The 18,360-nt window shown below is 42.8% G+C and overlaps 1 protein-coding gene across 1 annotated transcript in view; it reads right to left on the bottom strand.

Annotated features, from left to right (window-relative positions):
* Positions 1 to 18,360, bottom strand: part of osbpl10b (oxysterol binding protein-like 10b) — a 61,562-nt gene that overhangs the window by 39,390 nt on the left and 3,812 nt on the right. Inside the window, exons 2-4 of the mRNA XM_071911996.2 lie at positions 13,683 to 13,861; positions 10,276 to 10,355; positions 6,468 to 6,776 (exon numbers count right to left, since the gene is read on the bottom strand). Of these exons, the coding sequence (XP_071768097.2) occupies positions 6,468 to 6,776; positions 10,276 to 10,355; positions 13,683 to 13,861 (568 nt within the window). The remainder of the gene's footprint in view (positions 1 to 6,467; positions 6,777 to 10,275; positions 10,356 to 13,682; positions 13,862 to 18,360) is intronic.

Here is an 18,360-nt window from a genome sequence, read left to right as displayed (position 1 = left end):
CCTGATAAATCCTGCAGTACTAATACAGGATGAATATGAATTGCTAATGGTCTCAGGGTGAAGATTAGGGCTGTTGGTGTGGGGAACTTTCGCCTTACACTTGAGGAATGTTGAAATAGTCCAAACAGATAAAGAGAAATGATGAAATGATAAGAAATGAACGAGGGTGGGAGGGTCAAACTGTGTATTTTCTTTTCTCTTGATGAGTTGCTTTGCCTCACGTTGAGTCCCATCTTCTTGGCTCTGCTCTCGCTTCGCCGGCTCACCAGCTCTGTCCTACAGTGCCGTGTGTCCCACAGGTATAATAAGCAGCCCCCCTCCCCAGGTGTCTGCTCCTTTATTAAAGAAGGTGTGTGAGAGCAGGATCCCCACCGACTGCCGGAGAGGGGGCAGATTTTGCGTTGCTTCTGCCGGGAGCCGTCTCATATCCCTTCATGAAAAATGTATAATTCATGTGCTTCATAAGCCGTTTTTCCTCTCAGTGCTCTGTAACAAAGAAAATCACGGTTTAACAGAAAGGAAAATCTCCCTCTCTCTCCCTCCCTCTCTCTCTCTAGCCCCCCCACCTCCCACCTCCCACCCTACATACAAAGCCGCAGACTCTAAATGTTGCTTGAGGAACTGAGGAGGAGTTATTGCTTTGTAATTGTGTGGTAATTAGCTACAGTGATAATTGAGCCATCCATAATGTTATCGCACAAGCGGAAAAAGGAGATGCGCCAGTACATCTTCTCAGCTCCGGCTTTGCACGATAAAAGTGTCATTGCATCAGGATTGCGTTGCCTAGTGAGGGGAAAAACTCTATTTTGCTCAAAAGAAAGACTTCTGAGATAAGCGGAGGGAGCAGTGCGCAAGGTTTCGGCAGACAGACGCATGCATTGTCGTCACTTTTTTCAGCTAGGCCATTATACTTCAGAGGAAACCCTTTTGCTTTTGATCTTGTGCGAATTATCAAGCAGCGTCTCTGCCTGTCTCTCCCTGCTTTGTGAAGACCTTGTTCAGTCAACTGGGGAAACAAGCAGAGACACAAAGACACTCCAACAACTTCTCTGAATGACTCATCATAGGCCCGGCAGACAGGCTGATGAATTGCTCCCTGAACCTGAGACAACACTGAGAGCCAGCGGACAGGCTGACGAATCAATCCCTGAACCTGACTTCATGTTTGAGAACACCGAGTTAAAGCTACAATATGCAACTTTTCGCCTCGAGGCGGGAAGTGTATTATTAGTCCCACCCTCCTCCCCCTCAGCGGGTCAAGTTCCTGCCCCAACACTTGTCACTCATCCTGATGAGCTGTCTACCTTGAAACGGAGTCTAGCCCGAGGCTGAGGTAACTGGCATCCGTAAAGCCGCCACAGGCGTTGAAGAAGCAGACGGTCAATGCAGGCAATCAGCAATAAAAAAAGCAATGTTGATGTCCACCATGTTTTTGAATGCTTCTTGTCTGCCGCATGTTTAGCTTTGCTGTTCTTTCTTTTCTTCCTGCCTTCCTCTATTGTTAATATGACTTGCCAAAACATCCCAAACATTGAAAAGCTAATTTCAGGTGGATTTAGGCATCAGGCTCACTGATAATGTATAATGTATCCTATCTATTTACATACTATCTACACATAATCACACTGGGAAATGAGTATGAACTTGTCTGAACACTGTAATTTTAGTGCAACTTTGTTCTTGGATGTTGTCTTTTGTCTTGTGATCTGATCCGTTTGGTGTGATGTGATGTATGTTGTTCGTTCTGATGCTGGTCGCAAAACAAATTTCCATGAAAATGGACAATCTTATCTTATCCTATCTTATCTTAAATCTTATCTCATCTCATCTCATCTTATTTTATCTCATCTTATTTTATCTCATCTCATCTTATTTTATCTCATCTTATTTTATCTCATCTCATCTTATTTTATCTCATCTCATCTCATCTTATCTTATCTTATCTCATCTCATCTTATTTTATCTCATCTCATCTTATTTTATCTCATCTTATTTTATCTCATCTCATCTTATTTTATCTCATCTCATCTCATCTTATCTTATCTTTTGTTATTATAATGTGAAAAAGTTGCATATTTGAGAACCAGAGGTAATACTGAGACCAGTGCATTTACAAAGACTGATGAATTGATTGTGTATCTCTGAAGCCTCATGTGCAGGATGACAAATGACTTTCTGAATCAGAGAGTAAATGTCAAGACCCAGTGGACAAACTGATGAATCAAACCCTTAATCAAACATAATATTGAAACTGATGAGTTTATATAGGCTGTCAAATTGACATCAGAGCTTAATCCCCTTCTGCAGCTGAAAAATCGCTCCCTCGACCAGAGAGTTCATGTCCCGACCCAGCAGATAAGGCTGACGAATCTCCCCCTGATCCCAGAGTTCACACTGCCACCTGGTCGACAGGTTGACAAATCGCTCCCAGAGCTAGACCTGTTTCTGAAACCCGATAGGCAGGAATGACGAATCGCTGGCTGTTTCTGAAGCTCGCTCTGACACCCCTTTGCTCTGAGATGAGACACGAGTTGAGGGAAAAAAAAAAAAAGAAAATCTGATCAGAGCACAACATGAACACACAGAGAGACAGAGGCGCCACCGGCACAAACACTCCATCACTGACTCTTCTCCTCAACCGCTCTCTCTGTTCATTTTACCATTTCTTTCACTCTCAATAACTCTTTCTTCAGCTAGGGTTAGGGTAACCATCATCCCACCCTGTACCTTCTTCTTCTTACCCCCCTCCCTCCTACTCCCATTATTTCTTTTACTTTTTTTTTTATTATTTACTTCTTTTACACACAGCTGAGAAAAGTAGTCATTTACAAAAATATATTTAATCTAATTATGCTTTTTTGAAAGATTCCAGTTAACCTTTTTTTTTTTTTACAGATTACTGTAATCCTGTAACATGGAATCCATAACTCTCCAGTCTTCCTCTCACCCGCTCAGCATCCCTCTCTTGTTCACTCCCATCAATCTTTGTCTCCCTTCCCATTCATACTCAGGCATCCATCTCTCTAACAACCGCGTTGCAGCGATTTATCTTACTCTTTGTACTCTCTGAGAATATCACAATCTATCTTCCACTCTCCCTCCTCTCTGACAATATTATTCGGCAAATCCTGTTCTTTTGTTGCCTTTCAGACGCTCTTTTTACTCATTGCTCCGTCTTCCCTTCTCTGTTTTCATCCCTCTCCCTCACTCATCCTCTTCTCTGCAGTGCTGGCTCAGTAGTGGAGTGTCCTTGTGGCTCATTGACAATGAAACTAGATACCTCATCTCTCTCTCTCTCTCTCTCTCTCTCTCTCTCTCTCTCTCTCTCTCTCTCTCTCTCTCTCTCTCTCTCTTCATCTCTGAAACTGTCAGTGACTGGAATTTTTCCCATCAGCACTGGCTGATGCAGAGATTTATAGAGGCCTATGTGTATGAACTCAGCATGCAATGAGTCACTTTGGATAACAGCATATGCTGTGTATAGATATAGGCTTTTTTCTAGAGTGACTTACAGTAAAGTGTGTTGCTGCATGCATTTTTCACATGATGACATATACTATCTAGCTAAGGCTCCAATGGTAATTGAACCTATAACACTTTCAATTTCGCAATCCTTTCCAGTAGCTTCTTTAACCAGCTGCTGAAGCCAACAATGGGTATACAACTCTAAGACTATTGGTAACAATGCAGAGGAGTTTTTCCTCAGTTTTTTTTTGTCTTCCGCTGTCAAATCAGTCTCTGTAACAAATCAATTCATCAACAAGCTGATTCCCTACACTGGATGTGTATGAAACGCAGGTTTATGTTTAAAATGTCATTAAAAAAGGAAAGAAATATGTTTATAATGTATACTAAAGCAGCGATAAGGTCCAAAGCCACTGCTGGACAGCTTTCCCCATCAAAGAGCTGAAGGTCAAGAGACACATCTACGTTTATCTTTGCTCCTCTCAAAGCGTTGGACTTCCCAAAGACTACGTTTATCTCAAGCAGCAAGGAGTGCAATCTATAAGAAATTGCGCTCAGAGAAGACGCAGTGTGTTTCATCCTCACATACGGTTCTTTACAGATAGAATTCAAGTTGTTCTTGAGAGGAAAAACTGCACTGGAGAGGGTTTAATACCTCTGGTAGCTGGAATGCATGTAGGGCAGTATCCCATCAAGCAGTAAGGGTGGTGGGGAACGGTAAAGAGCAACACGCCCTTCTACAAAGGCAATCCAGGAAAGGGCAATCAGTTAAGGTACGAGTTGAGTAAGCAGACGGAGTAGCGACTGTACTGTAGTTTAATCTCCCTTTGAAAGAGCTTGAGAGTTTGAGAGGCGGCCCGGACCGATACGAGGGATTAGGAGTGTTCGAATCATATTGACAGATGTCAGTGAAAGGCCAAGTTGAAGTGGAAAAAGTGACTTTACGTGAAGCTTGTGATATAAGGAGTTTTTAGCTGCAAGGTGCGAGGTGGGGATATGGACGCAACAGAAGCGATGAGGAATTTCACATGCCGCTGATAGGAAAACTTTTGTTGGACTCATGGAGGGAGCATTTCCACCGACTAAACTTTCTCTTCATTTTCAATGCTCGGAGATACAAACGAGAAAACTTTTTTTTTTTTGCAGGTGAGCAAAATCCACGGTGACAAAATGGTTCTCAGCACGACGAATGGAGTTTTTATCTGCAGCGCACAGTACAGACAGGAGGCAAAACATCTGCAGGTCTGCTGCTGCTTAACAACAACCTCCTATTAAGGGGGAATTTTTAAATTCCTGCTAAATATGAATGTAACATCTCACTTTGCTTCATCTAGTCTAATTTTAAACAATGCCTGAGCCATTCCCTCCGGCCCTAGACAGCTCTAATGAATGATTTTATCTAACCGGGGGATGAGACACTTGGAGTCGCTGCTTTTGACACACACAGCAAGAAAGAAAGCATTTTTCCCCTAAGCTCAGCTGGATTTCCGATGACTCTCTGTTTGCCTCCGTATTCAGAGCGGAGGGAGTCACAGCGGTATTGAATTCACGGCCTGTTTAATAAAATAAACATGTCTTAAGCTTAGGCGTGAATAATGGGAGCATGCTGATATGACACTTTAAGAAGTCTTGGTCCGAGTCAAAGTCTTATTGATCAGCTAGGGTGATCAATACAGAGCCATGAGCAGAAAGCAGTCCATCTTTTACCACTCAGACCTAAGAGGCAGGCCAGAGTGAGGGGAAGATGAGGGAGGGAGAGAGAGAGAGAGAGAGAGAGAGAGAGAGAGAGAGAGAGAGAGAGAGAGAGAGAGGGAGGATCTTAAAGGTAGAGTGTCAATCAAAATCCTACGCACCCGGTGGCTTTTTTAATTTTTTTGCTGAGCTTCAAACAAAGTCTGAATTAGGGGTTCAAGCCCAGAAGGCTGAAACCTATTGTTCTTGTTAGGATTCTTCTACTTCTTCTTCTTCCTTTTCTGCCCTAAAATGATCTGTAGCCTACCTCAGAGATCGTAAGTCCTACAGCAACCAAGTTTGGTGGATAGTTCTCAAATTTCCACCACTACTTTCAGCCAGATGGTGGTGCTCTAACAAGCAACTTCACATTTTGTAATCAATTTTTCCCCCCCCCGATTCCTTGGTTCAAGCCAAATCCATGGCAGACAGATTTTCATTTTTGCCATGACAGTTTTGAATTTTATACATATCCTATTTTTTAGCTATTTCTTCCACAAAGTTGATTCAATGTCAACAAAATTTACTATCCAGAGTTTTGGTGCACAAATGAAGTTGATGCGGAAGACGTGCAAACAGGAAGTGAGGCATAATTCCTAAACGCTTGAAGCTACAGCAACTAAATTTCACATACATATTTCAGATGGACCCCAAAATGTGACAGACCACATTTGGTCGCACTCCGTAGCGTCACCATCAGGCCAACCTTGCAATACCAACTGTTTTTGAAAATTCTCCTACAAAGTTGCCTTAATCTCCACCAAATTTTACACATATATTTCCTAAATGCTTAATGCAAAACCAACCAAACTTTACATTGCAAGGGGCCCCAAAGTGTGTCAGACAACATGTGGCCATGCTGAATAGCATGACCATCATGACAAATTGGCACTATAGCAATATGCCACCATTTCACCTGCAGTTGTACAACTGTCACTCAAATGTTCTATCATGTTCAAATCATTTGCCCCATAGACTTGGACTAATGGCTGCTTGCAGCTATCTTTTTTTGTCAATGAACTGTACGAACTTCCTCATTTTGTCAAAGCTGAAAGACTAACTTCTCTGTAACACAAACATCTACCTTTACTCTAAGGGTCAATACACCAGAAGCAAAGCATTTTTCTTGCACAGGAAACTCAAAAATAATGCTGAGCATCCATTTCAAGCTGCAGGGAAAAGTGTATACATTCCATAGCAAACCACAGAGACACTGTGAAAGCATTTAAACACACTGGATGGCTCCAGTCTCCAGGCCGGATCATCCCTACCTCTCTGACCTCCCGCAGCCTCCCAGGGTGGTGCTGCTGGTTTATCCTGGCCCGTCGGGCGGTGCCGGGAGACTGGTGATGGGTGACGGTGACAATGCTACCAGGAGCTGCCCCAGGATGATGGAGGTGGTGGTGGTGGTGGTGGAGGAGGTGAGAAGAAGAAGTAGGAGGAGGAGGAGGTGGAGGCCTCTGGATGGAGGAGGAGGAGGCGGGTGGAGCAGGAGGAGGGTGTGGGTGCAGGGAGAAGCTGCGGGTCCGGCCCGGGGGCGAGGAGGAGGAGGAGAAGGTGGAGGAGGAGGTGCAGGAGGCCTGAAAGAGACGGCAGCAGCCACAGCAGGAGGAGGAGGAGTGAGAGGAGGAGTGGGAGGAGGAGTGAGAGGAGGAGGAGTGGAAGAAGGAGGAAGGGCAGTCTGGCAGCAGCGCCGCGAGCCTCTTCCTCCCGGCGGCTCCCACTGCCCCGCCATGCTCCGCTGCTGCTGTCACGCACAAGGACATCTTCTGCCTCAGCACACAGGCCAACACCGGCACCAAGTCATACAGCCAGGCAGGCAGGGAGGGAGGGATGGAGGGAGGAGGAGGAGGAGGAGGAGGAGGAGGGCAAAGAGAGAGGGGAGAGCGTCAGGTAGAGAGGTAGCGAGAGGGAAAGAGTTGCTGAAAGCGAAAAAAGAGGGGAGCGGTGGCAGGAGGACGAGGGAGAGAGAGAGAGAGGGAGGCTTAGCAGCGGAGGAAGGGAAGGGAGAGAGGGTGAAAGAGGGAGGATGGGTCCAGAGAGAGAAAGAGAGAGAGGAGACGCAGCGAGAGCGGAGGTGAAGGGATCTGAGGAGGGGAGGAGGGAGCAGCACGCAGCTAGGACATCCTGCTCATATAGCTGTCCGGTCCGAACACACACACACACACTCACACACACACACTCACACACAGCATCTGACACCGAGTCGCCGCTAAGGTTTCAGCCTTGCACGCATTAGTGGCACATTCGCAAAACACACACACACACACTCTGCTGACACAGCTTCAGCCAATGAGTAAGCCTTGATATTCCGTCACATTCATGCAGACCCATTTTAACCCAAGTCTTAGAACTAAGTGAATTTAGTGAATAGTTAAATTAAGTCAAATTAATATTAGAATGAAACGTCACCACCAAGCATTTGATGATTGGTGATGTGCAGGAGGTGACTCAGTAACCCAAACCAACCGAAACAAGCACAAACATTTTCACAACATGATATTATAGTGTGGTAAATTCTATATCATATTTATATCAGCTTTGGAAACCGTTTTGAACTGATATCTGATAAAGATATTTAGGTCCCGATTCCACCAATACTACTGACACCGTCTCAGCTTTCATTTTGGCGCTGTATTTACACAGGTTATCAATGTTGGTGCAGTATTAACTTTTATTCAACGTCAAAGCTGTAAACAGTTCCCCAAACTGTCATTTTCATCAATTTCATTTTCCGGAGGCCCGCATCTATAAACAGCAGGGTGGCGTTGCGGTATTCAACTCTAAGCAGCAGCTATCAGTTCATAACAGCCCTCTTGGTGCAACTCAATCAAATTTGTCTCTCACTCACAAACATTGCTCTGCATAAACACTCTGGAGGCAGATTGCTACACACTTACAGCTATGAAGTCTGTCTCCATAGCTCCACTCTGACATTTAGTCCATTATGCACTGCTGTCTACACTGAAGAGAGGATGGGTTGACAGTGTGCAAGGCAAGGTCAGGCAAGGTTTCAAAATATGCTCTTCTACAGATTACTGATTACCTGCTACTACTGGTATATGTTGGAGTCCTTCAATTTATGCATGTAAGCTGATTACTTTCATTTACTTTTGGATTATAGGGGATGGGATAGCTGGACATTAGGAGGCAGAAGTAATCTGTAATGGAGAGACAGACCTGAATTTTGATGTGTGTGTGGAGGAAAATCACATTATTCTGCTCGCTCTATATCCATAAAACCATCCATAAAACCTCTCCTATTAAACTAAAGCGGTTTCATCACTATGCTCCCCTTGCCATGTCACTCTCTTGATATGCTTGACATGCAGCAGTACAATCATGATATCTTCCTGAGATCAGATACTAAGCCACGCCATTCTGTGGCACTGAATAGTTACATAAATGGGTTTTGTTTGCTCACACAGACAATCACAGTCACTCACTCATAGGCACAAACAAGTGCTGGAACACACACACACACACACACACACACACACACACACACACTCACACGAACAGCACTTTGATAGAAAATCACAGCCCCCAAAACTCCTTTCACTCAGCCTGTTTGTTCCGTGGCTCTCAGGACTCGCTCTCTCACCCAAACACAGATAAAGATTTTCCATTTCCCTCGTAAACTTACTGCCGTTTCAACTCAGACAAACGGGTCACTATGCCTGACTGACTTTCTCTACAGAGGGACATGACAACAAGTGAGCAAACCCAGTTAAGGAGCCACTGACACACTGAATAAACACGGAGGTAGGGACAGTGATGTGGTTGCCAAATCCCTCACGGGGCCTGGACAGGATAACAGCGAGAGCTGGGCTTTCCAAAAGCATCTGAGCACTGAGATCATTTCAGTACAGATATAGATGGAATAGTACAGGCACTGTAGGACAGAGAGGAGAGTCACAAAAAAAGAGAGGAAATGACATGCGACAAAAATACACTGTGTACACCTAAACCCCCTGAATCACCAAGACAAAACTGTCCCATTGATTTACAGTAAAACAGTGATGTACTTAGATCAAAGATGTACTTGAGATGCTTCAGGGGAACCCAACCTATACAAATAGGCCACTAACAAGGAGGCCAGTTGCTGCTTTCCATTACAGATAAAAGATTGAGAAGTGAGAAGTGGTTTCCAAGACACAATGTGACCAGTCTAGCCAAAAGTGTAATGATGAACAGAAACTGAGGCTGGAGTGTCAGAGAGGAATAAAACAGCAAGAAAACAGTGAGCTTTTGAATGGTAGATATTGAATATAAGGTCATGTTTTTGGAGCATATATAACAGCAAACCTAACGCAGCAAAGCCATTAGAGCTTTTATCTCCTAAACCTGAACAAATTTCAGTAAGAGTCCTTGCAGCACCGCTTGCTGTGAAACTACCAGGATGTGCATAAAGATGTCGGCTTCCCGCATTTGCTGTGTGTGAACTGGGCCGAACAGATGTTGGTGTTTGGACGCTTTCTGCAATAAGATGAGATAAGATGAAACTTTAATGAACCCCCATGGGAAATTGGGTAATTGGGTACAGTTGTAAACAAAGCAACAGCCGCCATCTTTTTTTTGCACCTGGTCCATTTAGTAGAGACAAAAACACTCTATCCGTTAGTGTCACCCCCCCTACTCCTCCGAGTAAGCATTAGGTTTAATGCACCTGGGAGTGCAAAACGGTGTAAGGGAATGCAAACCATTAGATGTTTGATATCAGTGGTTGTTCAACAGTTTGAATACAGAGCGGTGGAGCAGCGCTGCAAGACTGGATAACAGCCTCCTTAGGGTGATGAGCAGCTGGACCATATAGTGGGTAGAAATATTGTCTGGCTCCATTATGTCCAGAAACCAAATCTGTCTGCCCAGCCAGGCTCCTCTCTGCATACTTCATACACTTGTAATGCAATGAGGATGTGGGGATGGGGATGCAAATGGCAACCGAAAGTCTGAAGATCAATGCACTGTTTAGATTGTTTTCTATTTTTTCACTCAGTGTGCTCAGTTTACATTTTATTGAATCTTTGTATGCATGCATGTGTGTGTGTGTGTGTGTGTGTGTGTGTGTGTGTGTACCTTGGCACTGCTGTCGGAGTGGCGTCGGGAACACAGCTGTAGCTGAGTCATCCATAACTGCTGCTCCTGGGCGTCCGACGCTGAGAGAACAGAACAACACAGCGACACAACGTCAATATCGCTGCTTCCTACTGTACAGGAAACTGTCGATACCTGACCCAGGAAGTAGCCCAACCTATACATCAGGAAGTAATATCACATTATTGTCAGTGGGTTTACTGTAAATCAATAGCCTGGTTGCCATGGTGAGGCCAGCTAGAGGTGGACTCAAAATCATGTTTGAGACGACCTGAGACAGAGGATTGGCCTCACTGTGCATACAATATGCAGTGTGTTGGTGTGGCCTAGCTTATGTGGTACTAGCTTATGGCTATCTAGGTAAGCTAGTTAGCGAGCTGCTGACCTTCCAAAATTAGGAATGCCATGGTCACAAATGAATGAAAAAAGTAACTAATTGCCATTTACATATTGTATTTATATTTTTTACTAGTTTCTTCTTTGTCATTCAAGCTTGCCAGTTAGCTTACTTGCGCTATGAAAATCTGTAGTTCTTTGGCTCCGCCCACTGAGGTTTAACTCAACCAATGAGATTATTTCTGCCTCCAGATGACACCAAGAAATGTTAAAGGTGTCTAAAACTTCAATCTGCTGACAAGTATTTCTGTTGACAACAGGTTATAAAAATGCACATGAACTTTGTTTGAGAGGGAATTAAATGTTGAATTCTTAATTGAAGCGTTAAGCTTTATTTCTTTGGCCCTAAAGCACGAACCAGGCTACTAAAACCAAGTGTATTCAGGACTGGGTTTATTGTGTTGATTTTGCTGCTGATGAGCAGTGGATGAATGCTGTGGGTGGCCAAGCAATTGAAGAAAGTGGCCGATAAAACAAAGTTTGAATTTAAAATCTCAGGCCCATGAAAAAGCCATCAGAAAAAGTGCTGTTGTCCTCTCCCCAGGGTACAAGCAGAGTGACAGAAAGGAAAGAGAGGGAGAGAGAGAGAGAGAGAGAGATGGACAGACGGGGGAAGGAGTGAAATAAAAATGAGGCCTGTCAGACATGGAGATTGGCAATTCACACAACCCAGACAGTCCGACAGGGGAAACCGGGTGACCCCTGTGGTCAACCAATCACAAAGTGTTCTTTATGTGTCACACACACACACACACACACACACACACACACACACAAATACACACGTGCACACAACTCAATCAAAGCTTTATTCAGTCTGGCTTGCATGTTACTGGCACCTCTCTCAGATTGCTTGATTGTCTGAGAGAAATCACAATTTTTAGATGAAACACCATTTCAGGCAAAGTTCTGATGAGAGAAACACAATTTTTGGTGGTCGCAAGATGACTTAGGAAATACAAATATATATCATGCTCATAACCTTTGTTATAACATATTTGGAAGCTCAAGTGATGCTTCAATTAAAAGAAAACAAATAAATAAATCACCTACTTGTGTCATTCTTTTCATGCTGGTGTTGTAGAGTCACAAATATTTGTTTTCTGGGGGTCGTGAACCACAAAGTTATACAACCACAGGTCTAATTTATTGTATGCAGCAAACTAGAGCATTATACGCTTCGACACTGACCTTTTCCACCTTTCATGGGAAATCGGTCCAGAGCTCCTTCCTCCTGTTCTGCCTGCCTCATTATTGAAGATCCCCAGTGAAAAACAATGCAAAGTCAGCAAACACACACACACATGGAGCGGGTGAGGCCAAGGCCTGCGTTTCCTCTCTGTGGCATTTTAACCACAAACGCTTGAGGATGAGGTCAGCTCATAATAATTACTGGATTTTTAACCAGGCCAGAGGTTTGGGGGGTTGGGGATCTGGCCCCAAATGCTGTGAAAAGTCTATCGCTTCTCTCAGAGGCTTTCTCTGACATTTTGACCCGGTCAGCAGTTTCACTGTTTAAAAATAGCTGACAGATCCAGTGTGTCCAAGGTCCTGAAGGAAACCTTATTTCATATTGCAGCGTTCCCATTGATCCTGGAATTTCTGGAATATCATGGGATTTAGAGAGGTGTATTACAGACAGGGAAGGTCAGGGACATTTTGATTAATTTCTCTGGGAATTTTACAAATGGATCACTTTACAGGAAAAAACCAGAATGTATTTTACAACATGTTTGACACATTCATTGCATTAGGTGATGATTTTTCAGCTGTTTTTCTCCACAGCAAACCTGGACTGTAGTTGAAACCAGACTGTTTTACGCCTTTAGAACTGAAAATCTGAGCTGAAAAACAGCATCAACAAACCAGGAAGGAACAAAATCTTTAGCTCATGGAAGCTTGGTCATGGAAAGTCATGGAAAAGTTGTGGAATCTGACATCATCTCCACGGCGGTGAACCCTGCATGGCCTCACACCAGTAAGTTATCCACTCCGCTTCTCATGACGTGCAGGACAAATGGAGACAGCGCAGTCAAGTGTGCCCTCCATTACTGCACATATCCAAATAAGAAGCTATCAATATTGTGCCTTCAGGACACACTCCCACCCCCGGAAGATTTACACTCGCTCTCCACTCTGCAGAGAGTTGCTGACAACAACGTTCACACTCCGCTCCCCTCTGTACTGTTGACAGGTAAAACAAACGGCAGCCATACGGGGCGGCGTGGCACTGCGTCGGCAATCCCTCCAGTGCACCTTGAGAGTAAAATATTAACCTGGAGGAGTCTCTACAGTCTCTACAGTAACAGAGAGACTCTTCTGTTCGGCTGCATGTTGCACTTTGCTGACAGCTTTCTTTTCCTTCCATCAGGGAGCGGCGCTGCAACCTCGAGCTTGTTGTTAGGATGCTGGAGGGGGGGTGTGGTTCCCATGACAACCAATGGGTGGGAGTGTCGAAATGCAACTCAATTCACCGCCAAATAGGAGTTCTTGTCAAATGAAAGAAACACCTTTAATATCAAATGTCTTTCGCTTTCACTTGTGCCAGATTTCCCATCCGTGACCATTTTGCATCCTTCCGAGCAAGCATTGAGTTTAATTCAGTTGGGGATGCTAAACGGCACAATGGGATGTAACCCATACCGGTGATAGACCAAGGTGTCTGGTTGCCCTAAGGTTGAATCACTGCTTCCTCAAAGGCATGAAATCAATAATATAAACTACTGGAAGCATTGCTGAGGTCTGACCAGGAAGAAGAGATAAAATCAGTGATAAAAGCCGAGGAAAACAGTGAGCAAACACTGAGCTAAAAGAGAATACAGAGTTGTTTGATGTTCTACCAGGGAGCACAAAGTGGAGAGAGACAGGAAAGATGGGAAAGAGAGTGTTGAGCTCCACTCAACCTCACAAGACCCCACAACCTTTATTAATTTCTGTTTTCAGTCCAATAAATGTTCTGTTATTATAAAGGAAATACAGGAACCTTGTCTCACCTCTGAGTTTGTAGGCGTCTCCATTGACGGAGTGAACAGTAAACATGTGGGGGAACTCATCGCCGGAGACCACCGAGGCCCCGAGGAGAGGCAGGGAGCCCCGGGGAGGCCGCTGGCTCCCACTGTGTTCATTTAAATAATACTGGAGCTGACCGACCTCCGGGTCCAGGACAAAATATCTGCAGGAGAGAGAGAGGGAGACAAAGGAGAGGTGAGATGTTGGGACAGAGGGAAAAAGGAAGAAAGACTAGGCAGAAAGAAACAGCAAAGATAGGACAGAAATACATGTAGACAGTTAAAGTCACACTGAAACCACATTTAGAGAGCATCATCCTTCCATGATGTATTTCCTGTTGAAACAGGATATTGGGGCGGGACATAACATGGGGAGGGATCATTCAAAAGTGTAAACCAATGGGATATCAGTTAGGGAGAGAAAGGTAGATTTATTTGATGAGCGGGGCAGATGGGCGGGATTATTCAAAAATCGGTGATGATTTTATTGTTTGGAATTTTCATGCGCCTCCTGGTACACGATGAGGTCACCACTAAAGATTTTCCATTTTCCAGGAAGTAAAAGTAATGAGATTCTTATATAAAAACATAGTAAAATAACATTTTAGTAATTTTTTTGGCATAAATTGTCAAATATGTATATGGTATGAGAGTTAGAATGAGCTAAAAAGCCATTTCAGTATGACTTTAAATGTCAAACACATGCTCTTGGTTCGTTCTTTCTCTATGTTCAGATAGGTCCTTTCGTTATTTTTGATGTGACAGTTAGGTTATCAGAGATGAACAGTGCAGCGGCCATTGTCGAAATTCACTTTCTACACGCTTATCACACATTACTGCCCTGCTGCTGCCCTATTGCTCCTTTAAAGTTCTGAAAACAGACTTCTGCAATGATTACCCCTGGACTTTCTGCTGGTTTTACTTCTCAGTTTTAAATTTTGACAATATTAACATACATAATAGAATAACAGAATATTCCCTATAAGTTCAAGAAGTTCTACTCCTGTTTCGTTCTGTGGACTGGTGAAAGCCTGTTAGACTGAAAACTTGTAAAATTTCGAAACGCAACTTCAACAAAACGCATTTGAAAACCTGTTACTTCCCAAACCTCCCACGGTTCCTTTTCCTCCAGTACGTGTTCAGAGAGAAACAGTGAGGGGCTGAGGAAGAAAAAAACGTTTTTAATTTTCTGATTTTCAGCAGGAGAAGCAGCAAGACACGAGCACAACATTCTGTAAGATTGTCCCTGCGGTGTTGTAGTGGCTGTGAAACATCATAGGAGGTACAGGACAACATCCATTGAGAGTCATTGTGCTCTGGTTGTTGTGATGCTTTATTGCTCCCTTTTGAACCCCAGCTCACCGCTCTCTCCCTCTCTCTCTCTCTCACACACACACACATACACAACTACTGCTCGTGCGGTATTGCTCAGTCAGCATTTTCTTCCCCTGATGAAAGTGAGGACAAATCTTATTTCATCCCACATTGGAGCTCATAATCAAGCAACAGAGGGCTGAGTGATTTTACCCTGGGGTCTTTAATATGGTCATGGAGCAGCATCTCCAAACACAGATGAGGACCACTGATGGAGAGAAGCAGGGAGGGAGGGATAGATGGAGAGAAGGAGAGAGAGCGAGAGAGAAAGAGGGATGGAGACAGACAGAAGGAGATGTGAAAGGAGAAAAGGGGAGTGGGCAGCAGATGAGGAAAGGAGGTAAAAAGAGGAAAGGATTCATGGAGGAAGAGGGGGGAAACCAGGAACGAGGGGAAAGAGAGCACAATGAATAATTTACATCTCTGTTTTCACGCAGCAATCTGTTTCTTCTACTCTAACACTGCTCCCATGTGACTTGGTGGCATGCAGTAGGACATCAGCTGTCTCAACCTCATGATATCCTTTCTTTTCAAAGAGATATACAGTCAGCAATACAAGAATAATGCAATGCATCGATATCATCCCCTATGCATGTTTTGTGTAAGAATGCAAAATACAGCTGCCTTCTGTCACCAGATCCAATAGGGAACATGACAGTGGATAATGTGCATTGCTAACACAACCTACAGGGTGAGCCAGGTTTGGGAATTTTACTCTCAAAATGTAATCTACAGATTTCTGACTATCTACTATATTCAATAATGTATAGTAATCCACTGGAATACCGTAATCTGAGTGGCTATCTTTTGGTTTGCCTCCAAAATCCACAGAATATGCAGTTACACAAACAACATTTTCCTGTTCATGAATGGTAGTCTGAAGAAATACAAAATTACGTTAGTGTCTATAATCTAAATGCCATTTCCCTTCAAATATGTTTCTGAGTAATTCAACAAGTAATCATGTTTGTCTGTCCTTGACAAGCATCTGTTTTGATTTGGGAAACGGTTTTGACATTAACCAAAAATGGACTGTCATTGCTATTTAAAAAAAGAAATCAGACTGACGTAATCCCAACAGATATACTTCGTTGTGCAATGCTCTTTATTCACTTGTAAGAGAGTTGGTTTCCTAAGCTGCAGCAGCATGAGGAGTGAGCCTGCCTGAGATCTGGGGACTTACATTTGCTCGCTGAACAAATGAGCAATGGTTAGAATTAGATTAGTCATATGGCACTTTTATGGAACACAAAATAAATGATTGATGAAGGCTGGTGACAAGTGTGACAGTTCTAATTTTCTTTAGAGAGAGAATGAAAAGCCGGGGAGGAAACTGTTGAACAGAAGAGGGAGAAAAGGCCAAAAGGAACAAGGCTGCCGAGAGAGAGAAAGACAAAGAGAGACGAGCACAGAGAAGAAGAAAACAGAAGATATTGGCCTATTCCAGCCAATAGAAACATAGGACATCAACCATCTACATACAAAGACATACAGATACAGTTTTTATTTGATACAACATGGATCATAATTAACATACACAAGTACATATCTACTCATGAAGACAATTTTAGATTTGTTCTTTTTAGCTATTTGGCAAGTAAGCAGCATCAGGGACTGTCATATTGCACATTTACAAGGTGGAAACAGCTGCTAGACCAAGTCATTTTTTCTTTAAAAACACTTTCCATGCATTGTGTGATATCAGTACCTTAGAGTAGTATCAAGAAACTCAGATAATTAATTCAGATTAGCCTATCGCAAAAAGAAAGATATTGGACTCAGTCTTTGACAGTTCAACTGACTCTCAGTTAAAACGGAAGCAGCCCGGTCTGCATAAGAAGACAGAAGTGATGACAGAATTTGTCTCTCACTTCACTATATTCTTCCTCTCCAGACAAACACCTATGGTCCTGTACCGTTTCCAAATATAAACACAATGGCAAAAGAACTGGGACAGCGAGCTCCAGACTTTTTTGTTATTCTACAGTGTAGCATGGGTTTCACACTGCCAGCTTTTGATTGTAGGTTTTTATTGGCCTCCATGTCAAACCACATTAAAGTAATGACCAGAGAATAAAACACCAACTTCAGCTCATTGACCCAACACTTACTACTGAATGTATATGGCTTCAGGGTTTGGAGGTGACTAGGTGTTAAATATGGACATCAGTATTTTCACATGAATCACAAGGTGATTCAGGCAAAGAGACAAGGAGAGAGACAAAGATATACAGATAGAGATAGCAGGACAGTGACAGAGACAGAGGAAGAGATAGAAATGGAGACAGAAATAGCTATAGAGACAGAGACAGAGAAAGGAATAGAGATAGAAATAGCAATAGAGGTAGAGGTAAAGATAACGAGAGCTAGAGGGGTAAACACAAAGCTGGAGATACAGACAAAAACAGAAAGAGAAAGAGCTGGTGATAAACAGAAATAGACATAGAGATACATCAATATAGAAATAGTGATAGAGATAGACAAATAGATATAGATATAGATATAGAAATAGAGATGGATAAAGATAGAAATAGAGTTAGAAAGGAAGAAATAGAGATTGAGAGGAAGAACAGAGACCAAGATAGACATAGAGATAGAGATAAATAGAGCTAGAGAGATAAAGGTAAAGACAGAAATAGAGATAGATACAGAGAGACATAGAAATAGAGATAGATGAAGATAGAAATGGAGTTACAAATGAAGATAGAGATAAAAAAAATAAATAGAAGGAATATAAGAAGAATAGAGAATGAATATTAAACATGAATAGAGACACAGAGAGATAAATAGACATTGATATAAAAAAAATATAGAGAGGAGGGAAATAGATGGACAGAGACAGAAAGAAATGGAGATAGGTAGACACAGATAGAGATGGATAAACAGAAATGGAGAGAGAGAGAGATGGAGATAGACATAGATAGACAGAAATGGAGATAGAAAAAGATAGATAGCTAAAGAAAGACAAAGAAAGAGATAGAGATACAGATAGAGATATATAGAGATAGATACAGAAAAAGGTAGAGATAGAGAAGAGATAGAAGCAGAAATAGACAAAAATATAGATAGAGAGAGAGAAACAGAAATAAAGACAGAGAGAGTCAGATAGAGAGTTAGAGATCGCGAGATAAAGATAGAAAGATAATATAGAAATGAAAAGATACATAGATAAGAGATAGAGACAAAGTTAGAGATAGACATTGAAATAAAGAGAGAGATAGTGATAGAGAAAGATAGACAGAGATGGAAATAAAATAAAGACAGAGATGAAGATAGAGACAGAGATAGA

The sequence above is a fragment of the Centroberyx gerrardi genome, chromosome 12 (assembly GCF_048128805.1).
Source record: "Centroberyx gerrardi isolate f3 chromosome 12, fCenGer3.hap1.cur.20231027, whole genome shotgun sequence".
Classification (NCBI taxonomy): Eukaryota; Metazoa; Chordata; class Actinopteri; order Beryciformes; family Berycidae; genus Centroberyx; species Centroberyx gerrardi.
This window is presented reverse-complemented; position numbering and strand designations above follow the sequence as displayed.